Raw genomic sequence first — 26,335 nt, forward strand, 5'->3', positions numbered from 1 at the left:
TGAAAAAAGAACTTCTCTGAGACAGCCCTATCTATTTTCAGTGATTTGTTTGTTACAGCTTTCATATGTCAGAGAGGAGTGCTGCTTATTAGTAGTGAGGAAGTAGGTACCCTGATAAAAACTGCAAGATTTTACTCATGTGATGGAGGTCATACCAGGAGCTGCATTTCTTTACTCGCTGTGTATGTGTCTATATTTAGTGTTTTCTCTCTTTAAATAAAATCTGTACGTGGAGATAAGGGAAAGCATTTTTTCCTCCTGTATTTCTGCTTCTTCTGCATTTATTTGTGACTTTGAATTCCTCTTCAGTGATGCTAATGTGTGGCATTTCATCTGAAATGAAGGGCATGCGAGAGCACAGGAGCCCGATGGAGCAAGATGTGGCATCACCAGTGGAAAAATCCAAGGGCAGTAATTACAGACAGCAAAGTGAACGTCATGCTACGAAGCACTCTACAAGGTAGCGTGGTGTCAGCGTCAGACTTGTGAACTCACTCCAGAGTTATGTTTCCCTGCCCTGTTCATGTGCTGAGTAGTGACGGTGTGGTCAGAACTACCCAGCGGAGAGGGAGACACAGTCCCCACTCCGTACCATTTGTAAGCAGTGAGCTGTGCCTGACCCGGGAAACAGCGCGCTGAGGGGTACCTCCACGCTCTGGAATGAGGGATGTGGAGAGATCCCTCCCCTGGATATCACTGTGGTTGCACCAACATAAGGCTTGACCTGAGCTCGTGGATTCTGCTGGAAGGCAAAAATGATGAGCCAAACTGAGGCAGGTTTGCTTTCAGGACTGCTGCTCTTTTCTGGAGATTGCTCGACTTTGATACCTATGCAGTCTGACTGCTGTCAAACACAGTCCAAACGTGGTGTCCAAACATGGCACCACATTGCTTGGGCAGCTACACCCACCTGAAAGGTGAAGCATTATTGTCAGGACACAGCAGGATCCAGGCATAGTTTCACACAGGCTTTTCACCCATGTAGCTTGAAAGATGCAGTTGGTATTACTTGTATTTTCCATGACATGTGCACCAGTCAGAGCAGGTTGCTTTTGTTCCTTTCCATCGAGAGAGCATCTGAGCCTCCTGCTTTGGTTCTGCTCTGTGGTAGAGACGATGGTCCCCAGTGCCTGCAGGTGGACATGATGTAACAAGCAAAAGTTGGTTACTTGGCTGTGGAAAAAACCTTGATGTGACCCTGAAGCCCTAGATGCCTGGGAACATGCTGTGTGGCTCTTCCTGTTGGTAAGGAAACCAAAAAGCATCCTGAAGGGACCAAACTAGTGCCAACACTGTGTACACAGGAACAGGGGCAGGTACATGTCCAGTGAGTCACAAGGTGCCAGCTCTGTGGAAAACCTCTCAGTGCCCTTTTGCTTCAACTCTATCACACCCCTCACCTGTGTATTAAAAACTAAAAACAAAACCCCAAAAAAAGTAGAGTGGAGAGCCACAAAGCTCGCTTGTGAGAGAGAAGCACACAGTTGGAAGGGGGTGCAAGTAAAAGCAGCTCATGGCTCCGCTGCTCGGCGTCCTCGTACAAGCCTTTCTCCGCTGCTGCCGAAGCGGGCTGAAGTCAGTGGAAGGACGGTTGTCGCCGTGCGCAGCCTGTGGTGCCATGTGTGAAGAGGCACTGGCTTAACCCGGAGCCGTGGTGGCACTGCTGACAAAGTGAACGGAGACGGGATACATTTTCAAAGCGCCATCCCTCCCTCCCAAAACCGTAGACTCGGCTTTTGGTAACGGTGGGTTTGACTGTGGCTCTCAGCTCACCTTCCATCTTTCAGACTGCTGGGAACATTTGCCTTCAGGAGCGTGAAGCCTCCCAGACTCTGGTATCTGTAGCCCCTGAGGCTCCCCTGGCAGGCAGCGCGCTGACCATGCCACCTCCCCGCGCCGCTGACCTTGGGACCTCGTTGAGCTGCGCGGGGCCGGTGTCTGGGCTGGAAGGCAGGACTTGGTCTCAGAAGGGCAGGTGTTTCGTTAACAGAAGGCCACAGTGTTATCCGTATTAGTAGTCAGATACAAGGAGAGCAGAAATCTGCAGAAATGTGAAGTTTTGCCAGTTGATGGAATCCACGTACAGCCACCAAATGTTAAAAATATTCCATTTCCTATGAAGTTCACGTCTATATATGGAACCCACATTTGTTCAGATAGATCTGGTTGTCCTGTTCTGTGCAGGAACCCAAACTGTTGCATCGGTAAGACACTGATTTTGCTAATTAGCAAAGCAAAAATTTCCATTGCAAGGGCATTTTAAAGCAAAATTAAATACAAGAAGAAAAAAACTCCTTATTAAACTAAAATGTGGTGTAACAGCTCACCACATCCTGCTGCCGTGGCATCTGCTGTTTAGCAAAGGAAAGGTTCCTCTTTCAGATGCCTTGACAGGTAGAGAGGTCACGTGTTACCTGCATTTCTCAGCACTATTAGTTTTTTGACTTTCTGTCAGTGGAAAAGCTGAACATGACAATGGAAAGTATCAGTTTGGGGAAGGCATTGTGGGGAACTGTAGGTGTTAGCTATGAAAGCGACAGTGCCACCCTCCCCAAAGCCAGCAGAAAAACAATGAAAAAAATCTGATGACAAAGGTGCTGTAAACCATTGTGCTCAGCTGTTTAATCTGATAGGGATCAACCTGTTGCTCTAAGGGAAGAGCTGTGCTAATCTAGGCACTGAAAATTAAACAACTTGCGTGATGTTCCAGATCTGCTGCTAAGCTGTATGTAGGACCTCGGGCAAGCCAGGTAGTTTCTTGGGTCTTTTCTGTCCTGTCTATAAAATTGGACTTTTTGAGTACTCAGGTTATGTTGTTTTAAAAATGCATGTAAAGCCTTTGCAACCTTTCTGTGAAAAATGTTGTGCTCCATCAAAACACAGCTACTCCTGGAATGGTGCTACAGACATGAAAGGACACATATCCAGGCAGCAGCGGAATCAAAGACCAGCATTTGCTTCAGGAATGAAGCTCAAACCCCAGCCAAAATACTGAATACTGCTGTTCTGTGGCGCTCAGACAATCCCCTTGTAGTAACCGGTTTGTAAGCCAAAACTTGAGCATTCAAGACAGCAACCACCTGACTTTTCTCAAGTATATAATAAATATTTTGTTACAAAGGTGAGAACTAGGAGGAAAATACCTGTTACTTTCTCTGCAAGCAGTGTATCCCACCTCTCTGAGGAGTTCTGCTGTGATCCTACAGGACCTGGTGGAGCCCTGAGAATAACAAGGGGAAGGAGTGTGATGGACAGCAAGGGAGATGGTGAACAGGGAACAGTCAGGTTGTTCACATGATGCATGAATGAAATTATCAGGAAACAAATTTAAAACACAAAAAATAAGAAGTACTTTTCTGCCATAACGTCCTTAAACTGTTGTACCTGTTGCTGCAGGAAATCGTGAAGGCCAAAGCAGGTTCAGAAGGTTCTTAGAAGACTTCATGGGACAAAATACATCAAAGTTCACTAGAAACAAGGATGCATACCTCCTCTTGCTCACGAAGCCCTCTGGCAAACTAATGATATCCTAGAGAAAGCATCCCCGGAGGTGTGCCTGGTTCCTACGCTCCTTCCAAAGAAATGGCCACTGGCTGTTGTGGCAGATGCGACACTGGCATGGATGGACATACGGGATGCTTCAGCAGGGCCGTACTTCAGTCACATAATTTTTGATTGATGGGAAGGACAATCTTAGTTCAATCTACAACAAGAAAATTTGATGTTTTCTTGCCAAAAGAAAAAAACCACCACAGTTGTGGGTCGAACAAAACATTCCAAAACATTACATTTGTTCCAAACTAAAACATTGCCTAACATGCAACAAAAATGTTAATGTTTTTTAGTATTAAAAGAACCAAATTTTCCAGAAATTTGCAATAAGAAATGTTGATGCTAAAGACATTTGTAACTATTTGAGAAACGTGATCTGTATTTTCATGTCACTTTGACTGGACCAAAACTACATTCTCCCCCCGCCCCCCAACAAGCTTTCCCTCAACATCCGTCTCTCAGACCTGGAGGGCGAGAGGAGAGTCTTCATGGGAGCGCTGGATGGTGCGGCTGGAGGTAGCGGGGAGCATCCTTCCAGCCAAAGCCAGTAAGCGTCACCCAGTGCAGCCCTCAGGTGCGTGCAGCCTGGATTCCCCTGTTCCCACCTGCCGGAGGGTTTTCCTCCCTGCCAGGGTGCCAGGGCAGGCAGCGCAGGAAAGCCCGTGCCCAGCACTTCCCCTTTCAGCTTGGTCTTCAGTGCTGTCTGCTGGCGGCCGACCTCTACAAGACCGACCACTTTGCTGGATCATGTATTGCCCCACCTGGGCCACCTGTGTGCAACTCTGTCCTTCTCTGTAGGTTTTCCCACTGCGTTATTGGGAATTTTTTTTATTATTTTTGATGCTGCAGTGGGTGAAGGGGAACAAGCGACAGTGAAACAAAACAAAACCTGTGCCGAAGCCACTCCATCCTTGGGCCACCGTGGGGGAGAGGGATGCTGAACGTCCTCCTGGTGGTTTTGGCCCTGTTTGATTGTGAGATCCAGGGGCAATGGATGTGCATTGGTTGAGGTTCAGTTGTCTCCCAAATCCACACTGACATTGCCCTGGTGACTGCAGTTGAACATCTGTCAGATGCTGGTACACGAGGACACCAGCCTTGACTGCCACTCATCCAAGCAGCAGAAGCCCGCTTCTGTTAAGAAATTAACCTGTAATAAAAATGAGCAATAAAGCTGAAAGTCTACTCTGTATCCTGTTGGAGATGGTAACAAAAGGCTAAGTAATTTCATCTGGGGACAGGTTGGCTTGGCTGCTGAGAGCTGGAGAGGGTTTGGCCAAAGGACTGTGGTGGTCCCATGGGCTAAGCCAAGGCAGGTGGTCTCCCAGCTGAAAGAAGTCACTCTGTCTCATGGGTAGACCACATGTCCTGCAGCACTCGAGTGATGGAGGATTCAGCTGAGGGTACCCAGTGTGGCTGGAAAGGGAAGCTCTGAGCGCCTAATCCAATTTTGGAGATGGACCTTTGGCTCTTAGAACCTCATGTCATCAAATACTTTTTTTAAAAATAGCTTCTGAAATACTTTTACTAAACGCTTTAATAGGGGAAAGCATGGGCTGTTGGGCTGGGGGATGTTACTTCTTAAAGTTTTGCTGAATGAATCGAGTAAGAGTAGCTCAGCACGTGCTATAGCATCCGTCTGAGATTCAAGATACCTGACTGAGATGGGGAGCTCCTTGGTGTTTCCACCTCCCTGTCCTTGTCTGTGAAATACTGGTGATACTTAGGTTCACATTTTACAGAAGGGCTGTGAATATTTATTATTTAATGTTTCTAAGCACAAACTAGCTGTACAAAGACCAAAGATAGCCTTGAGTAGTATCTCTAATTTTACTTGATATAACAGAATCTTTGAGGGAGGGTTAGTGAAACGAAGACACTGGCTGGCCCAGGTGGGGATTTGCTTTTGTTGTTGTGCTCACCACCAAGATACCACCGTCTGTTTTTGCTGCACACCCAGCGTTGCTTTGAGAAGCTTATCAAAGAAGCAATCTTTACGAATGCAGCATGGACAGATCATCCCAAGCAGAAGTGCTCTGCTTGCATTCTAGTCAGAGACTCAGTCCCGAAAGCTGCCAGAGCCTTGCAGCTTGTGAGTGGGGTGGCACTGTGGGCAGTGCTGGAGTTGCAGGACAGCCTGTGCCACACAGCAGGGCTTGCTGCTGCCATTTGTTTCTGCTGTTCAGTAATTTTGAAGATGAACTCCACAGCACTCTCAAGAGAAAGAACTGCTTTGTCTTCACATCTCATTTCCATACCGCCCTTAGCTTGCTGCCACAAATAGGTAGTTACAAGCACAACTGATATTTCCTTTCTGAAGTACGGTGTGCGTATCCATTGGCAGAAGTGGTTTTCAGTGGCCAGGACCTGTGACACAAATCCTGACTGATACATGTGCTGCAATTACTAAACAGGCAATAGGTCTGCAGAAAAAAAAAAAAAAAAAAGAAAGAAAAGAGAAAAAAAAAGCCAACCAAAAAAACCCAAACCCTACTAATTGCTTCAGGAAGTTGGCTTTAGACAGGTTTGGTCTTTTCCAGTAAACAGGTTTTGTTATCTGAATGGTTGTGAACAGCAGCCCATGAGGAAGGGGAAACATGGGCTTTTCCGTGGTCCTTCCATGACGTGGGCATGTGTTTCCCACTCCCAGCAAAGTCGGGGAAACTCTGGAGTGGCGATAGCCCTAGTGATGGCATTTCGTCTATCTTCATGTAAATCAGGTGGTGGCAGTGGCTGTAGGGAGGCGGGTGGAAGTCGGAGGGATGCTGTGTAGGCCAGCGTGGATGGCCTTTGCCAGGCTCACTCATTTCCTGTCCATCTGCCAAAAATCACAAGCTGATAAACGGCCGTAATTGTAGTGTGGGAAACTGTATTGCTTGATCATCTGCAGGGGAGGGGGAGAAGAGTGAAAGACGGCTCGTGAATAAAGAAAACAGCACTTTTATCAGTGGAGATGCAGTCTGACCAGCCGATGCCGAGATAGTGGACCTTGTTTATTCTTTCCTCTTGACTCTTGCCAAGGGTTTGAACTGGCCTGTCGCTCCCACCTGCCCATCTGGGCAGGAGCGAAGGCTGCATGTCCGCCTGTGCCGGTCACCACGGGAGGAGGTGCCTGTTCACACGCACTATAAGCTCCAGGGAATGGGCAAGCACACAGCAGTTTCTTCTCTTCTTCTTTTTCTTTCTCCCTGCTGTCATCCCACAGTGGAAAAAACCAGCACGTGAAGCTGCATTCTGTGTAGGCATTGCACCTGCACGTACCCAGGTTCGGTGGCGGGCAGCTCTCTGCCATCAGTAATTGCCAGGGGTGACATACTTTTCAAACGGCTCTTTTTATGGAAGGGGTAGATTATTCTAAGATTTCCTGCGGTTCTTTTTGCTTTACATTTCCGAGATGGTTCAAGAGCAAATGAAATGTTTTATCTGTAATTCATTTGAAATGTTAAATATGTTTGATGCAATTGAGGATCCAGGATGCTGTTGTTCATGTGATGCCTGGTTTTACACAGTATTTAGCATGTCGATAACCTTGGTTAATCCTGCTGTTTTGCACTGTGATCAGCCTGTACAAGCTACCTTGTGATGTTACGCTTACTGTCCAGAGTTGTACTGACGCTGTCAAGGAGTGGATGCAAGTTTGGGGGGGCTGTGGACTGAAGAGACCCTCCTGCAGCAATGGGATGCTAATCAGTGCCTTTTCTCTTGTCTTCTTTCTTTGCAGTAAATGAAATTATAAGGAATGACCTTTCCAGTACCAATGTCCATTCATAGCTTTCAATACGGACCTAGTATGAACCCCCTCCTCACTTTTGACTTGGCTGGCGTGTCAGCCCAAGTAGAGAGATACCGAATAAACTGAAGACATTGCCTGGTACCACACTCTGATCTTCCACCTTACTGAATGTCAGGAACTGAAGATTTACCTCTTGCTTACAAAGAAGTAGCTCCTCAACTTCAGCTGATGAAACAGCTCCTTTAAAGAAAATCATCTCAACAGAAAGAGGAGAGAGGACGCTCCGAGACGGCGCATTTCATGGGACAAAACTAGGAAACTCAGCAAAATCTGAGTGCTTCTTCCCAGTGCTAATCTTTTTTTGGCATGGCACCGCTGGAATACAGCCCTGGAAGTGCCTTATTTTACCAGGTTGTGGCATCAGGGCATTTTTAATAAGCTTTGAATTTGCTACCATTAAAGTGTTGGTAGGTGCAGAAACTATAGAGCTTGCCTTCTGGAGAGTGATATTGGAAAAAAGCATAGGACTCTGCAGCAAAGTAGGGGTAGCCATCCCTACTCCAGCAGGGATGAATTCCAGAATTTCTTCAGCTTTTCCTCTGCTGTAATGTACAGCCTATTGCCTTATTCTCAGTGCATTTCAAAAGACTCCTGATTTGTCATCATCTCAGCTTTCTTTTGCATATTGTCTTTATTACGTGCTAATGAATCATAGGATTGTTAGTAGTAGCATGTTAAGATTTTGATTTTAATCCAGCTTCAGTCATAGCACAAGTGAGTTGAATAGCACAAAATAAAAAAGGTTGATGGACAAAAAATTGAAATCTATCTTTTACATGATAGATGAATGTGTATGCATGTACATACATACTAGTATATATGCATATATTTATATATGACAAATAATATAGATGATTGCCTAGTGAGGGCACTGAATTTAGCAATAATTTCAATTTCTGAGAATGCATTTCAGATCCACAACAAGTATTTCAGCTACTTCTTTTGAGGGTTTGTTGCACCTGAAGCAGGTATGCATTTTCTTTCCTCATGCAGTTAAGCAAGCACTTTAGATAGGCAAGAAGGATGCATACAAGATACATGTTATTTACCAAATGACAAAATATGAGTTATAGTAACTGTAAATACCATTATGGAAGAGTGTAAAATATTTGTTCAGTTATAATGTTATTATTCCGCAGAAGCCTTATAACTCTCTGCTACATGTATGAAGAAGAATATTACCAAAAAACCGCAAGGGTTTAATATGCAGCGCTGTATAGTGTGTTTTCAGATTAGCTAATGTTTCTGGAGCTACAGGTAGGCATGTAGTGTAGCCTTTAACATTGTATTTTTTACAATCAACCGCTTATTATATAACTAGCAACAACTTATTATTTCATATAACCAAAAAGATAAAAACAAAACTACAATAAAATAGCATGACTTAAATTAACAATGTTTAACATTAATATTGTGCCTTAGGAATCTGTGCCCCCTCCTGGAAATAGCGCTGAACTACTCCCGTGCTGGGGTGGCTCCACCTCATGCAGTGGCGAGGAACAGGTTTCACAAGGTGAAATCCTCCGAAGCGTTTTAAAACATTATTCTGTATAATTATGTCTTACTTTCTTTAGAAAAAAAAAAATGAAAGCCATATTTGTCACATTTGCACATTACTGTGAAGACATGAGAATATAATATGGCTATCTGTACATAATATGCTGTTATCGGTCCTTATAATGGTCTGTTATTCTTCAGCTGTTTAATCCCAGTTATTTACCCTGTATTTAGCGTTGTAGACATTGCATGAAATATTTCTTATAGACTGCCATATGAAAAGTTAAAAAGCTTGACAGATGTCAGCTTGACTTGTAGCTAGAAAATAGATCCAATAAAGCAAAATGTTTTGCTGGAAGCTAGTCTTAGAGTGGTTCATTTTATGTTACCTTGACAAATCTTCTTTTCTGATATAAAATAAGCATTTTTACTTTATATACATATATATATGAATATATATCTCCATCTCTTCTATTTGAAGCTGTTTGCATCCTGCTGCATCCTGCTAATGTAACCATCTTTGTATGGAAGTAAAGTCTCTTGTCAACAGACTATTCTTCATTTTCCCCCTGCATTTAAAGATGTTGCTGCCAAGGAGAGAAAATGATATATGATATAATTCTCAGATTTTATTATCTCAGTATTTCAGAAATGTCAACAGAGTGTGCATGGAGGAATCTCTGGTTATGCCAAAGCATTTTCTTATTCATATACATAAATACCTTGGGTGAGGCTTTTACGATACAGGACGATACACACACACACACAGAGGTGCACCCTCCACATGTTCCTATTTCAGCAGTAATTTTAGCAAGGTTTTCAACTGTATGAGTTGGATATGTTGCACCTCCTTTATCCTTATTTTTATTTTCCTTCTCTAAGCTATTTTGGAAAAAAACAACCAACCAACCAACCAAACCTGTTTACTTTTAAGCCTGGATAATGGAAGATTAAGCATCTCTTGTATATGTATTCATAAAATAAAAATGAAAGCAGAAATATTTCCTGTATGAGACTGCTATCTTGTTTTTGTACGTGTGTTATGGTTGTTGCTGTCAGTTTATGAAAATGGTTTTCATCAACCCTTTTGGGAAACAAAGCAAAACCAAAAAGCCACAATGCTCTGAACTTACAGCATAGTCCTTATAGGTCTGTGCAGAAAAGCTTTTGTCAGGGGTGATTCTGATGGTTAAAAAGAGCCTTCTGGATGGATTTTAGGCAGTGAAACAAACTACCTTATTAACCATGCAACAAAGTACTTGCATCTGTTTATATTGCTTGGACAAAAGCTTCTTTTGCTCTTCCTGGAACTATTTCTGAAACTAGTGGGTTCTAAGGGTAGGCTTTGCATCCGTGGCCTTCGGGGTCGGTACCAGAGCCATTTGTGTTGGGCTGGAGGCGAGCGGAGGGCTGCCCACAGGCTGCGGGAGGGGCTGGCTTCCCACAACTGCCTGGGGGCGATGGATCTCACCTGTACAATGGGTCCTACCCCCTGAATCCCCACCGCTGCTCTGCTGCGAAGGAGAAGGGTGACAGGAGGGTGCCAGCTCAGTCAGATCTGGGCTGAGCACAGGCCCAGGTCTCTAGTCACCCCATCAGGTGGGGCATTCGTTGGCACCAACATGTGACACACTTGATGGCACAGATCATACAGGAACACTGGGAAAACCTGAGCTGCTTCGAATTTTCTAGACCAAAGCCAGGTTGCGAAGTACCTAAGCCCAACAGCACACCTACCACAGCCCTCCAGGTTTAGGTAGGCATTGAAACACCTTTCAAAACTCCTCAAGAAGCGACACAAGTATGCATTTAAGCCTTTGTTGAATGAAGACCTTTCTCTGCCTTGGGTTTGTCTTCCTGCAAGTACAGGGTGACACAGCCTGCTCTGTCACACCTGGCTTCCCTGGGGCTGCTCCCAAATCCCACACGAGGTGCGGAGAGGCAGATGTTCGTTGAAGCCCAAGTACAGCACGGCTCCTGCGAGGTGACCGGTTAGCATGTTCTTCCTCCACTGCCCTGTCCAGAGGGTGGAAATAGTGATATTGACACCTCACATGACAGCGTGAGCCATGCTGTTGATGAGGTTCCTGGAAAAAGGAAAACACTAAAAACTCAGTCACAAGTTCCCTGCGCCTCCCGGAGACGGTGGCATCGCTTGGTACTGATGCAAAACGGCTGGTCACGAACTGAATTCATCCAAGCAGCGCACTTCAGCGTGGTGCTCCCTGGCTTCCTCCGAGCTGCCTTTCCCTCTCGCTTCCACTCATCCACCGCCTCCTCAAAGCGCAGCAGGCCTGGGCATGGCTACGTTAACCACATCTTGACCAGACTCCTGTAGGGAAAAAGAGCCTTTAGCAAACTTCTAGCTGACTACTTTCATTCATAACCAAAGCAGAAGGTGAATCCCACAGATCCATCTGGTACTGTTTGACTAAATAGCCTTGCTGGAGTCATGCCTCTGAGATTTTTCCTTTCCAGCTGAAAATGGCAAATTTCAAGGACTTAAGTTTCTTGGACAGATCTGTACTGCCTCGAAGCTAAGCTTTCCTTCACCATGTGTGTAACTTTATTGCATTCATCACTGTAAATCTATTGAATTTGTCTCAGTAAAAATAAAACAAAATCCCTCTCATCAAGTATATTACAGAGGAGTGTTAAGGTCAATAGCATAAGATCTTCCTGGTTTCTGTAGCTCTTTTTTAAACAAATGGTTTAATTTTATGTCATAAGATGTGATTGGACTGCTCATCAAACTAAAGCGAGTCCCATCTTCTCCACCTCTGCACACGCTTGCCTGATACAGAGGTCGTGTTTGCCTGGTTTAATTTGCCTGTATTCTTTCCTCTTTCTCAGCAAGTTAATGTTTTCCTTCTTTGAACCTCTTTCCAAAAAAATATAAAGGTTTTGATTGTCTTCTTTTCAGGTAGCCAGATAATTTATTCAGAGCAGATCAGTTACAGATTCTCGTGCTGTTGGCATTAATTGCAAGCCATTCTTAATTCCAAACCCAGCTTCTTCTTTTTTTTTTCTTTTTTTTCTTTTTTTTTTTTTTTGGCCAAAGAGACTGCACTTTTGTACGTGCAGACTCATGGAGCCTTAACAATTCAAAGGGCTGGGTTTTCAGGAATATGAGGCAACTGGTAGTACACCTGGCACTTCCCATCGCCCATAGGCACATTAGCTTTTGTCATTTAAACTGAAAAGTTGCTGACTGTCGTGCTTCCTTAGCTGCTTTCAGGGTCAGGCAACCCGCAAGTCACTCTTCACAGATGTGGCAAATTCATTTTCAGTTGTTTTAGGAAATCCCTTTTTTTTTTTTTTTTTCTTCAGCTCAGGGAAAGAGTTTCCAAAAATGCCGTCAGCATCAGTTTCCAGCATCACTTCTGAATTAGTTTTGCACCCGCAGCTCCCGTACCCAGCCAGTTTCCAGCACCACTGACGTCGAGGGCTTTTGGGTCAAAAATAACCTAGAGCAAACAGTGACAGTGAGTATCGGTGGCAGAGCTGCGCTAGCCCAGGGCAGTCTCTCAGCCCCATGGCCGGTTCACTGGCATGACTTCACTGCCCCAGAGCTGCTCCAGTGGCACCAGCCACCCAGTCATGCACCACATACAGCTGTTTGAGGCATCCCCTCGGCCATCGCTCCCCCTGCCTGGCTTCAGGAGGCCCTACACGTGCTGCCGGGGCCACCACATGCCCGTGATGCTGAAGATGTTTCTGAGCAAGCCCTTGGCGCCCAAGTTGAGCGCGGGTTTGCCTCGGCTGCTGTCACTCTCTTGACTTCCTGGTGAGGTTTCTGCCGGCTCCAGGATCATCCCTTACCTGCCAGCTGTTGGGCGGGTTGGGATGGGGGCACAGGGACTCGCCGGCTGTTTGTCTGCCACGCCGGGATGTCCCAGGAGAAATGTCTGCCTTTTCAGATGCATTTTTATGTCCTGTGCTGGTGACATTGACAAACTCCATTCTGAGGGGTGAAATCTCCAAGAATATCCATGGTGGGGAGTCCCAAAATTCAATGCGGTGTTGTTCCCATTCAGCCAGGGGGACATTCCAGTGAAACCAGTTTCACGGTACTAGGGGAGAGCAGAGACCTCTGGGCCTCACCAGGAAATATTTCAGTGCTTGACTCCCTCTCCACCGAGCAGAGCGTCACATGCATACTGCCTCTGCCCAATTTCTTGAATGTTTGTTTTTGTTTTTTTTTTCAGGAAACTCCTCATGGATCTTTCCTGCCTCCCTGGCCCCCTTCCAGGGCTCCTGCCTGGGCTGAGCTGATACAGTCCACTGCTCTCATCCTCCTGGCAATCTCTTCTTTTTATTATTTCTTTTTCTACCATAAGCTTCTTGTATATTTTATCCTATAAACCAGATTGGCCCTACTCAGATGATGACACTAAACTGAGCACACACCTTTTGGCATATTGAACGAGTTACTCCCATGCTTTCAACTCACTCCATGCACAGGCAGCCACTCCTCTGGTTGTTAACCCCATCTGCCCTGCCGGCACAGCGGGATGCTCCTTTGGGCTTCGAGCTCCTTGTGGCATCCCACACAGCAGGGGGCTGAGATGCCAGCTGCACATGCAAAGGGGACAGAGTTCATCACAGGTGATTCAGGGGCTTCAGTGCAAGGGGACCCGGTGAAGGACCTCACCAGGCAAGCGCTCCTCCTCCCTTGCCCGGCCGGGCGGTGCCAAGGAAGGGATGCTGAGCCTCCTGCTCTGCCCCACAGCAGCCACCCTGTCCTGCCCTCAGGCAGGCTCCATCCCCACCATGTCTTGTGACAAACCCTTGGCAACTCCGTTATTTAGCGATGGAAATGGCGTTGCAAAAAAAAGTGTTGGAGGAGGGGTGAAGAGCAGGAGGAGAGGAGGAGAAGCACCACACGGCACTGACCTGGTTGCCAGCAAGGCAGCAGGAGCCGTGGGTCTTCCCCTCCCAGCGATGTCATGGGCTGGGCAGGGAGGGGAGACCCACCGCAGCACAGCCCGTGGGACCCTGCCCGTGCTGCCGCTGCTGGTGGTGAGCATACGCCTGGCTGGGGGCTGAGAACAGCCACACTTCAGGGCACCTGTGGAAACAAACCCTGTGCCAGGGTGCCCTGGGATGTGCCCTAGGGAGACCACCCGTCACCTTCCTTCTGGCAGGGTGCCGGCCAGAGCAATTAAAGCAGGTTTATGGTTTTTTCTCCGTCCAGCATCGTGGGGGGGCGGGGTGAATGGACTCCAGGGCCAAGGGTACACAGCAGCAGTGGTGCGTGGGAGGGAGCAAACTCTGTCTGACTCCCAGGATGAGTCTGCGCAGGTGGGTGTATGAAAACTCTTCTTTTCTCTTTAACTTTCCAACTGAACAATGTCTTCTTTGGAGGAGGAGGAGGGGAACCCCAACACCATTTCCCTGTCCCTCCTTATCTTTGGGAGAAAACCCGCTCTTTCAGCAGGGAAGGGCCCCTGGAAGCAGGAGGCAGCGGGTATTTCTGGGGTGCTCCTGTGCAGCTACTCACATGACTCCCGCTGACCTCAGCCATGCAAATGACAAGCCCAGCACGTACACGAAGACGTAGGCTGGTGTAGGAGTTTCGGGTTCGGTTTTCCCTGCAGTGCATGTTGCCTTCGACACTTTAGAAAGTTGATTTCAAGAGTGGTGAACAAGATCAGAAAACTCTTACTCACAATTTAGAAAGTCAGTAGTTTCAGGGTTCGTTAACCTGTAGAGTGTGAGCACACAGGTGTGCACCAGTGGGGTGAGTGGGCAGCAGGTGCTGCTCTCCCCCTACTGCTACATGCCCACCGAACCACAGTGGTGAGGTACCTGTCACAGACCCAGGGCTGATGGTCACTTGAACATCCATGTGAACATTCAGTAGCAACGATCATCTTGCTTCAATGCAAGGTAACAGGCACTGGTGACCTCTGGCAATGCCCGCAGGCACAGTGTGCCAGGGCATCTCCAGCAGCGTCCCATCTTGCAGGGAGGGATGCTGCCTTCAGCAGATTTACCCTTTGGTATTGCTGCCAGCAACCAAGAGGGCAAGGAGCCACTGCTTGAGCAGGGTGTATTGGTGAAGCAGGTGACCACGTAGTAAAAAGCATAATAAAAACTTAGATGCAGTAAAAAAAAAAAATTGGTCTACCCAACCCCTTCTAAAATACATGGCTGGGCCAAAAGATAAGTAGAGAAGTAAAACTTGTTGCTAAAAATAATGATGGAAGATTGTTACATTTGTGCTTCACATGTATGTGGCCTGGGTGAGCTTTATAGGCCCTAAAGAGTTAAACAGAGCGATTGACTATTAATGTTAAATAACTTCTTATATAACACAGTGTGTCCCTAAAACATTTTTGTGGCTGAATTACACACATTTCTGCTGACTCAAGTATGCTCCCTGAGCTCTAAAGCAGCGGTCAAGCGCTGTGCCAGCCCATCCCTGACCATTGCTGCCTACTGGTCCCACAGCTGCCCTAAAGCCCGACGTGTCCTTCCCACAGCGGGGCTGGAAGGTGCAGGGTGCCCAGCACGCCTCGGGGCGCCTGCTGACGCACCCCAGTCCCGATGCAGATTGCAGCAGGGTCTTGCAGAGCGTTGCTCCTGCTGGCTCTGCTCCACGGTGGAAAACACAGAAAGGCCTTTTCGTTCTGGGCAGATCTTTATCAGCTTAATGTGTCTGACCCACTCGGGTCAAGAGGAAAGACGCTGCGGCAGCCTGGCCCTGGGGTTTGTGGTTTTACACACTATTGCTTTATCCGGACTCCTGCGGCTGCCCTGGCCGGGCATGCCCAGCATGAGGGCGCTTCTCAGAAGAGCAGGATACCCGTGCTTGCCTCCCCTGCCAGGCAGCTCACCTGCTGCTGGCTTCCACGGACACGCTGCCCACTGCTGCTGAGCTGCTGCAGAGCTGGCGTGGTCCCAGCAGCTGCCACAGCACTTTGCCAAAAACTCTGGGGATTTTCTGACCCAAGAAATCAAGATTTTAGCCTCTTCGGGCATTTCTTTAATGGGCGTGCAAGGGTTGACTGCACATGAAGCCTCCCGTTTACTAAGCCCAGGGAGTTGCATGGCACGGCACTGGACTGCACTATGTGAAGGCTCTAAATATCTTTGTTTCTAAGATTTTTCATGCTTCACAGCCATGCTTCATAATCATGGCAAGGAATGAGTTGAAGCCTCCATGGTCACACATGCAGTTAATCTGGACCAATACTCAGCTGGAAGATAAAGCCAGTCAGTGCCTGGGCTGGCTCTCCCCTCCTGTCCCTCTCTCACTGCCTGTAGCTTGGCATCCCGGCAGGTCTGGCCTTCAGGGGCTCCTCTAGGTGCTGTGGGCATTGAGACAGGACCTGCAGACATGGCAGGCGCAGCATGACGCTGACCCTCGGAGGGCTTTTTGAGCTCCCCATTGCTTTGCAGCTTACTGAGCAGGGCAACGTTAGAAGCTCCAGGCCTGTGTGCAGAAACCTTGCTTGCTGCATGTCGCTCCTCAGCACTGATCTGCCGCATCAGGATGGGAAAAGAGCAGTGGTTTTCAAGTCTGTTTTCCGAGTATCCACTTGACATTACTCAATGGAGTTCAGTCAGTGCTCTTTTATAAGTGAAACCACATATCCCAGCATTGTCATATTCTGTCTTTTAAGTTGTCACTGGAGACAGTATCAGTACTATTTTCAGAGGATAGGAATTTTCCAATTTTTGTTTTCTCCTATAAAAGTTTGCATTGTAATGCCAAATGTTTAGGTACTACGGGATTTTTTTTTTTCTCCCCACAAAACTATTTTTTCAATTATTTGAAGAGTTAGCCAAAAAAACCAATTGAACTTCGGAGGAGGAAAACCACCTCTTTCTTCAGCTGGGTCTATTGTTCACATCTTTGATTATTTTCTTCTTTCTGCAGACCAATTTTGCCCAGTTAAAAGGAACTGGACTGATTTTGATCTTCTACAAGTGTAACTGTAGTTACTTCTGAATTATGCCAGAATATGCAAGATCAGAATTGGGCTCAAATTCCTATTTCTCCAGAGCTTTAGGATCAGAGTTTTGTTGTGCAAGAAACACCGAGGGGGTAAAGGGAACAGAGGAAAATCAGCTTATTTCAGTCAAAGTGTTAGTGCCAGAGCTGCACTGCACACTGGCTGTCTTGCAGAAGAAAAAAGCGCATGCGCCCCATCCCCATCCTGGCTCTTTAGAGAAGGTGAAGTTGCATCACCCTTATCCCAGATGACTTTCAGGCTCCATCTGGCCACGTACGTGGGTCTGTAGATGCTGATGATAGTCATTGCAAGGCCCAGGAGCCAGCTGTCCTGACCTGGAATGCCTGGCTGAACCTGCAGGTCTGAGTTCATGCCTGCTGCCACTGTCCCCCCAATCTGTTCCTCTGCCTTCAGCAGGTCAGTGACTTCCCTGCATGCCACAGGGAGCACAGTGGTGGCAATCCCACCATTTCTGGCTTCTGCTGGTTTGAATCCTGGAGACAAATCCGGAGAGAGAAATACACTGGCTCTTGGAGGGGTCCCGGTTTGGATGGTGCAAGGCACCCGGGGAAAGGCTGCAACACCTGCTGCCGGGTAGGCAGTCAATGGGTGACCAGGGAGTCACTCGGCAGGCACTGAGTCAGGGAGACCTTACTGTCACCAGGCTGCTGGAGCCTTTCTCCAGCCAGTGAAGTTCACTGGGCTCAGGAAGGCTCTCTGCTGCTGCCCAAATGGACCAAACCGATGAGGCCAAATCCTTCTATCATTGCAATATCCCAGACCGCAACCTGGAGGGACCGAACAGTGTGAAGGGGAAGTCTCAGCGCAGGGGCAACAATCACACTTGGAAAGGTTTGAGCAAAGCTATTTAGTATAAATGATGCTGGCTCTAGTCTTACAATATTGCAAGTTCCTAACACAGATACCACCCAAAGCAGACGTCCCTGCCACTTGCTCCTGCACGCAAATTGGTGCCCCTCCTCGGGGTGCACACCTTCTGCCAGGAGGTACCAGGCCATTGCTGGCTGCTGCCTTCGCTAGCCATCAATACTGCTGCGACAGAGAGCCAGTCTCCACTCACTCTGATTCCGTGGCCTTCGCTACCTTTAGTCCTACCCTTCTAAAGTGTGCAGCTTGTGTTGCACGGAGCTGGGATGCTTCACAGCCTAGCAGCAATACATATTTACACAGCCTCAAAGATTCCCAAAGTAATCCTTGTCGAGACTTTATTCAGAGAAAGAATAATGATAAAAGAGTGAAAAAATAGAAAGGAACATGCCCCAAAATAATTCCTGAGTTTTTTCTTGTCATTGCTTTTTATACTTGAGGTTGATTTTGCTCCTTATTTTAGGATGATATTCTTTGTTAAGTTTTATGTTTATATTTTTCAGTTACACTGTGTAAAAATAGAAGCCAACACTGACTATCAGTATTTATGCATGAAGCAATTATTTTAAAAGACCTGTAGCTACAGCACAATCTTTCCCCTGTATAGTTTCCATCGTGGAATGGAAAAGGAAAGCAAAGGGCAAAAGGAAGCTTCAGAAGGAGTTTTCTGTCCAGAGCTTCGGACAGGGAATACACTCTGGTTCCCAGATTTAAAAGAAAAGAGGGGGAATGTTTTAAGTGGCTATGTAGTGAGGAAAATGGAAAAACTAGTATTTCAGCCTTTTTTGCATTCAGTGTTTACTGCCAAATCGCTGACTGTGAGGCCTGGGGTGAATCCTCCTTTGCTCCTGTCTGGCTGAACTTTACAGACGTTACCAAAGCTCTGAGCAGCGTCTCCATTCCCGGTGGTCTCGAGCCCTCCTTGTTCTGCCGATGCAATTAAACACGGTGGATCCAAGCCTGCCCTGATCAAGTCCCTGTGGCCACGGGCCGTAAACCCAGCCAGTGTTTGCCTGGCTCACTTTATGCAGCGCTAGACATGAACAAAGACCTCGCTGACTGCGGCTCGCTGCTGAGCAGCAGCCTCCAACCAAGATGCAACGCCACCACCAACAAAAAAAGATTACATCCACCCTAGGAGTTTTCCTTCACTTCAAATCACCACCAGAGATTAATTTGTTTTAATTGTTTTTTCTTGGCAAAATTCTCAGTATTCTGTTTTCGAACATGGGTACCTACATTATCTGTCCGATCCTGAAGTTTATGGGCTTTACAATAATATGTGCTTGCATTTCATTGTTCATTTAAAGCCCTAAACAGAAGACCTGAATATTCTGTTTGAAAATTCAGCTCAGCCGTTCTGAGGATAGATTTAATAATTAAAAGGGAAAAAAAAAAAAAAAGCAGCGGGGAGGTTTTGGAAGGGCTATGTTAGGCTAGCAGTCGTAAAGCAACCTCTGAAAGCAAGGCAATGTCTGCCACTGCCAGACAAGCACATTTCATTACTTTGGAACCACGTTTTAGGGCTCAGGCAGCTTGTTTAAATACGTTTGTAGTCACCCACCGCCATGGGCAGGCCTGCTGCAGCCTCACTTTGGGTCTTCGTCATTTCTGTCTGGTGCTGCGGGGCAGCTCCCTTCTGGCCCTCTGCGAGGCTGCTGCTTATCCCAAGGGATGTCAGAGACTGCATGGCTTGGCCACCCGCTGGAGCAGCAGGGCAGGGATGCCGCAGGCAGCCCCCCGCCGTTAATGCACAGATCACTTGCTAAAGAAGGGAAGTGAGGAACAACTCCTGCAATTAGAAGCACAGAGGTGATTTCAAGTAGGTAAACTGCCAGAGCTGGTGATGTGCCAGAATGGGATTTGGCCAGGACTCCATGGCTAGCTAACACCTGCATGGATACAAGAAACACCGCGGGCTCAGTGACTCTGAGTGCTCAGAGCCTCCCGTGTCGCCTCAAAGCTCTCCCCTCCAGTGGCACGGCACTGAGGTGCAACATCTGGTCTGCAGTTGACACCAGAAATTTCATCATTATTAACTGGTCCACTGAAGACTCAGCCTGAAAACCACAACCTAATGAACCTCCAGCCCCACGCTGTGTGAAGGCTTCCAGCCCGGTGCGGGCTGATCTGCGGATGGTGGAAAGCGATGGCAAACATCCCCTGCACGCTGCCAGGGCAGCTCTCTGGCCAGCTCGGTTGCCGTAATCTGTGAGCTCTGACAGGAACGTAGTGAAAAAAAGAAAGAGCTGACCACAGGCGGATTTCTTCCTAACTGTGTCACTGGTGAATGCCGTAATTCCAAGCTGGAGATGGGAGAAGGGGTTTGTTTTTACAAGAAACTGTCAACAGAGAAAAGAAAAAATTGAGGAGAATTTAGCAACTGGCTGAATTTGGCAAATAATTTCAGCTGGAGAAAATAGCTAAAATAGTTCAAACTTGGAGGGGGAAGTGGGAGAAGAGAAATTCTGAAAATCCATTATTTGCACAGCTCTCCTCCAAAGAGCTTATATTATACTGCCCGCTACCAGCTGGCTTGAGATTTAGGTTGCCTAATATTTTCCGTTATAAAAGATTCTTTCAACATTTTTATTTTTTTAGAAGCTCTAACACCTCCATTGTTTGCAGCAGGCCCTTATAATTTGGCAGGGGCAAAGCCCCTGGGCTAGAGAAGTGCCTTTTCTTTCATCCATGAAATTCCAGTCAGGTTTGGCTGGCCGAAGAAAAAAAAAACCAAACAAAAAAAAAAAAACCAACAAAAAAAACCCTGTTAAAAATCACCATTTCCCTTCTCTCTCTTATGTGCCTCAAGAAAATATGCTGGCGGGCTGCCAGCATAGCAAGTGAACGTGAACGTTCTCATTAAATTGAGCCCAGGTTGTCACCAAAGCAGCCGTCCAGACTCTGCTGGGAATGTCTGGGGCTTCCAGGGCAGCTGCAGCAGCAGGAGAAGAGTTGCGGGAGACTGAGCACCACCCCGAGGAGTTTCCCCGACAGGAGAAGGAGGCAGAGAGGGGAAGGAGCTCCTCCTGCTCCTCCTGTCACTGATTTAAAAGACCTGGCAAGCCAGCCTCTGTGACTTGGAGGTCCTGCCCCTACTTCTTGGGCTGGGAAAAGCAGAGCCAAGTTCTCCTTCAGCCAGCTGTGAAATAGCAACATTAAATCACACTCCTCTTTCTCCAGCACCCTGGTCTTCTCCATGGGAACAGCAACCTTACCCTGCCCCCCCCGCCCCTCGCCTAATATAATTAACCCTGTGGTTCTAATTGTATCAGCCTACTCTGTGATGCTGAACAGGGAATGGGTTTGCTGATGGTTGGGGTTTTTTTGCAGCACTGAAGAGAGGATAGCTGTCTTGGAAAAGTTTCTGGTCTACGGGTTGGAATGGGACCAGCCCAGAAGACTGTGCAGGAAGAGATGAGAACCCAAGAGCCAGACTTACTAAGAAGCCAGCTTCCAAACGGTGGTCAGGCAATAGAAATGGGACCATGTGTACAGAAATGAGCCCAGAGAGCTAATGGGAGTGGAACAGGAAACAGGAAAATTTGGACATCACTGTGCAGGAGACCTTGTGAAGGCCTGGAAGGTCTTAAGTAGCCTATATAATCCACTCCTGGCAGAGGAGACTGTATTAGGAAAGTCAACATTGTGTGGAACATACCAAGATGAGCACTAAAGCAGAAAGGAACATAGAAATATATCATTTAGTGGTCCCCCAGTCTAATTGTTGGCTTCCACGAATGGCACTGGAAAGGGTGGCATACAGAAGCTCTGCAGCCAGCACATTCCTGCCATTTGTGAAAATCCTAGTTCAGTCCTAAATAGCAAGAAAGTAGTTTATGCCACAGTGTATCAGGTTTTATAATTCTTCCCAAATCTGTTAGTATTAACTGAAAATTGGATTGAAAGCCAAACATCAGAGTACACCACGTAGAAAAAGTTCACCTTGCCCGTGCAGATCTCTTCATTCCCATCGATGTGTAGCGTCAAGAGAACCTAGCTGACTTCACAAGGGAGGTGCTTACCCATGGAAAAGCTGTAAGTGCCCATTTAAGAAGTTTGGTTGTTGCCTTTAGACAACAGGGAGCGAAGAACAGCAGATCGCCTTAGCTCTGTCACCCTGCCCCTGCTCTGCTGGCCGCATGTACAGGGCTCAGCCGTGGTCTGACCCATTGCTCCACCCAGAGATGAAGCACACTGAAAAGCCACTAGCTAGACTCGTCCCAAAACTGAGCTTTGCCAAGAGGTGTAACTTACTTGGGTGGGTATAGCAAACTGGGGCTATACTGCCTTTGAGACCTGCACTGCTGTGTGTGCAGAGCAGGGATGCATGAGCTGACGGGCTGGTGCTAACTGCAGGTCTTTGCCTGGCACTGCACCCTGCCAAGCAGATGCAGCGCTAAGTATGTTGGTAAAATACAAAAGAAAGACCGAGTGGTAGCAGCGAGAAGGCAAGAGCTGGTACCTTCATCTCTAATTATGCAATTGCTTTACGCTAAAGATGGGTTTCTAAGTTAAATGAGAGGTGGGTGGCCAAAACCACGCCAAAGCTTGGCTTTGCTTTGATGCCCTTTTAGAAATAAAACTCCACTCTCACATCTGAATTCACACAGGGCCAAATCTGTGCCCCTCAAGGGAAAGTGGCAGTTCAAAGGTGGGTCTTGGTACTGCTTCCAATTTAAACAGAAAAGATTGTGTATTTTCCCCTTCAGCTGGATATTGTATTAATTAGCATGATAACTTCTGGAGTATTACTAATAAAATATATGTTCAACAACTTTGGCAGTAAAAAACATCGAAGCAAGCATCAGCAATTCTTGAAAACGGAATATAACTATGAGTACCCGAAAACTCTTCCTTTGGATTGCAGGAGTGGGGTAATTTGTCAGGAATGAGTAAATTGGAATCAAATATGTCTAGAATTCTGACTAGCTAATGATGGAATAATCAAAACCATCAAACTTTGGTGCATAATGGTTTGAGACAAGTGGTCCGGCAAATATTGTTCTAATATCATCTTAACCACAAGGGCTGCTCAGATGTGTTTCTTGAAGACGTTTAAGTTCGCAAAGAGTACTCATCATTAATCTTTTATAATGGCTTTTGGGAGCCACAGTTCATTTAAACATTTTACATTTTTATTACTTATGTATGCAGGGCAGCAATTAAAGCTGTCGTGGTCATATAATGAAGACTAATGAAAGCAAGACGAAGGCAGGTTTTCATTTTCTGTCAACCTGAATATCCATCTGCTCCTGCCATCTCCCTGCCCCCTCCCTCAAAATAATTTTTTTTCTCTTCGCTTGAAAGCCAGCTCCCCAGTCCCTAGGCATTTAACCAAACACTTTCACAACTGTCCAGGATGAACTATGAAGACTAAGTGGTCTTTTCTTACATGGATGAAGCATATCTCTTGGTAATCAGACAAGTACTGTAAAAGGCTCAGTCTTTCTCAATGCAAGCAAATGTGAGTGATGCAATAACAACATCCTTATGGTATGTTTTCTTGGCCACTGTGAAGTAATAGTTTTGGAGGGGAGACAGGGATTAGTCACCCCACAATTAGTCATTCTGCAGTGTAGTTTGATACTTGAGAGATCTGTATTTCAGAAATGTGGTTTTGCAACCATCAGACCTATTTTCAAGTGCTTTCTGTTTTCTCCCTCTTTTAATTGGTAAGAGTAGAAAGAAGAAAACATTCACTCTTTATGTTTGAAGTCCTTCTGCACTCGTGTGCCTTTATTTCATCTTCATACAGACTTTGCTTTCCCTTTCTTGGGAGCTGTGACCAAAACCTCAGTCAGGGAAGTGCCTCCATCCTAGCCTGTCGGAGGGAGAGCCCATCAGCCTGGCCCCGCACCCCAGCACTAGCACTGCAAAGGGCCAGGGGGACGCGCAGGACCAGTGCTCCCTCACATGTGTCTCCATAGCTGGGGAGCCCGGGGCGGGGGGCTGGTGCTCATCGGTGCTTGGCAAGGTGCAGAGGGGCACACAGCTGCTGCAGCTGGCATGCCTGGAGGAAGCTCTCAGGGAGGGAGCATCAGGAGACACCTCCTTCCCAGAGGCAATTACTGCTTTGGGAACAGGACGGAGATAGCTGAACTAAAGTTCCCTGTTTTGCAACACTCAGAAACTTTGCTGCAGAAAATTGGTTCCCTTTAACTGTAATTCTTCTGAGTCAAAAAGGCAATGCAGATGTTTTAAAGTGTTAATCATAATAAATATGAGGGGAGAGGGAGCTTAATGGCAGAGCTGCCAATGAGTAACAACTTAACGTTTGGCCTCAAATATTTCAGCTGGTAAGATGCTGCATACTTCACTGATCTGTACATGGCAGCTCCGCAGTTGTCTTAACCATTTCATCTTTGGAGTGAGTAGCTGCAGCCCAGCCCGCGTGTCACAGGGTGTGCGCTACGCAACAGGGTTTGCACTGAGCACACGTTCATCGCTGCTTCAGGCACCTAGACCAGATCTAGTCCTCTCCTTATAAGATGGTTTGTTTCATCGAATCTCCCCACCACAGCCAGAACCTGCACCTTCTTTCCAGCCAACCTTCCTCCCAGCTCCTTGGTGCTTCTCTGTTGCGAAATTCTCATCTTCTGAATGTATTCCATGCATACCAAAGCTTGCTTGAAATCTGGCACCGAATGCCTTTCATAATTCTGCTTGCACTGGTATAAATAGAGTTAATATCTTCTTGTTTCAGACACATTGTTGTCATTACTACTTACCAGCCCAAAATACGAACACAAAAGTCAAATCTGGCAAAAGAAATAGAGAGCAAGTCATGGGCCAAATTGATTTGACTTAAAACAGCATTGGAACAGATGAAATACTGTGTTTCATTTGGAAAAACAGCAGCTGTGTCTGTACAGTAACTACTGTGCTTCTCCAATGGGTTTTTCCCACGTGCAGGGCCAAACTCAACCAAATGCAGCTTGGAATTAGAAGGTAAAGCTGCCATGAAATTCCTGGATCAAACTGTTTGAAGATGTAAACAGGGTTACTTGATTTGAAGTCAGCCAAAAGCGGTAGGCATTGCACCAACTAGGGGAATTCAGCGTCAAGAACCGAGCAGGAAGCCTCCAGCCCCGAGGAGCAGAGCCTCGCTCCTCTACCCTTTCCTCACTGGCCATGAGCAGATGCCAAGGTCTGTACTCCGCAGAATAGCCATCACCAAGATTTGCAATGGTTTATTATTAAACTGTCACCACAGAAGCGCAAGGAGCCCTGTTTGTCCCCAGCCCAGCGCGTGGCAGCTACACACAGCCGGCACCTGCCCGCAGCCCTGGCGTGGTGCGGGGCTTTCTTACCAAAGTGAGCGGTCATGCCGCGACTGCAAACTAAGCTGGGGTCTGGGATGCTGGAGAGGCTGCTTGGCGCAAGTGCGCTGCGTAGTCATCTTTTCACCAGTGATGTGGTTTTGAAGCTAAGTTGACCTGAAAAAATCCTCTGTGAGCACACCTAGCAGGACAGGTAGCTGCAGGTGTACCTCAGCGGGGCGGCCGGTGGTGTGGTGCTTGCCCTGGAAGCAAAGCCCCCCAGCGAGCGCAGCTCAGACCTGCCCTACAAATGCGCCAGGGTCGGAGTAAGCACGTCAGCACCGTTCTGACAGAGCAGCATCTGAAGCGATTGTTGCTTTAAATGTGTTTTAAATTCTAAATCCTGATGGTTTTGCTGAGAAATGGATACGTAAAAGAGCCTGTAGATCCCAAAGGTGAAGTTTCATTTCTTTTTGCCTCACTGGTGGGGTTTGTGCCTCGGAGAGAAGGGGAGAAGCTGGTTCCCTGATGGCACTGACAGACCTTGTTTCCCTTTGCCCAACAGGGTGTGCATGGCATGCCTGCGTGCCTGAAGGTGAACACTAAACTCCAGCTGTCATGGAGTCAAAAAACGAGGCATATCCTTGAGGCAGCTCCAGCCCTTTCACACAGGAATGGTGCGGGGGAGAAAACCAAGGCAGATGCAACTAGTGAAAATCAGAAACTGCAGTGCAGCTCCTCTCCCCGGCTGTGTTTGTGCAGGGCCCATCACAAACAAAGCAGCCTCCCCTGAGCCTTGGACTCCTTACAACCTAACAGAAGGAAGAACACTACAAGCACCAGGTATTTCTGTTAGTGGGAAGCCTGGTAAATGCTCTTTTCGTGCCAGCAACACCTCCTGTTGGCAGGCTCACTTGGCAGGCTCCAGGCATTGAAGCAAACGCTCTCTGTTGTGTGAGAATCACCAAAGCGGGGCTTATCCCTGTCATGCCTCTCAAGAGAGTCTGAGGAGCCAGTTGTTGCCTTTTAATGTGAGGGAATTAAGTGGCCAGAAAACTGGAATTGCCTGAGAAAGAGTTGCCCCTTAGATATTGCAAGCAATATGGAAATAATTTCAATGGGTTGTGTTTCTTTTTTTTTTTTTTTTTTTTTTTCATAATCTCACTGTATTTTAAGCCTGGGTTTTCATTTATGTTTAATTTTCTTCACAATCTCACTGTGCATTAGAAAAGAGAGTCATTACCATGTAAATAGAGAGAGTGGGGAGCAGAAAACAGGATGCAAAAAGCCTGGGCACAGCAGCCAGTGCGAGCTGGCCGCTCAGTGGTACCCAGGGGAGCACAGGAGCAGTGAGGCTGGAAGGGACCCTGGGAGGTCTC

The 26,335-nt window shown here is 47.0% G+C and overlaps 1 protein-coding gene across 6 annotated transcripts in view; it reads left to right on the plus strand.

Moving 5' to 3' along the window:
• The window catches only part of NFATC1 (nuclear factor of activated T cells 1), a 111,943-nt gene extending 102,100 nt beyond the window's left edge, over positions 1 to 9,843 (plus strand). For 3 of the 6 annotated variants that reach the window (XM_055704755.1, XM_055704758.1, XM_055704757.1), the window contains 2 exons: positions 345 to 460; positions 7,274 to 9,843. In XM_055704755.1, the coding sequence (XP_055560730.1) occupies positions 345 to 415 (71 nt within the window). In that variant the 3' untranslated portion in view covers positions 416 to 460; positions 7,274 to 9,843. The remainder of the gene's footprint in view (positions 1 to 344; positions 461 to 7,273) is intronic. The other 3 variants (XM_055704756.1, XM_055704760.1, XM_055704762.1) reach the window with 1 other exon arrangement.
• The last annotated feature ends 16,492 nt before the right edge of the window (positions 9,844 to 26,335 follow it).

Source organism: Falco cherrug, chromosome 3, assembly GCF_023634085.1.
Source record: "Falco cherrug isolate bFalChe1 chromosome 3, bFalChe1.pri, whole genome shotgun sequence".
Classification (NCBI taxonomy): Eukaryota; Metazoa; Chordata; class Aves; order Falconiformes; family Falconidae; genus Falco; species Falco cherrug.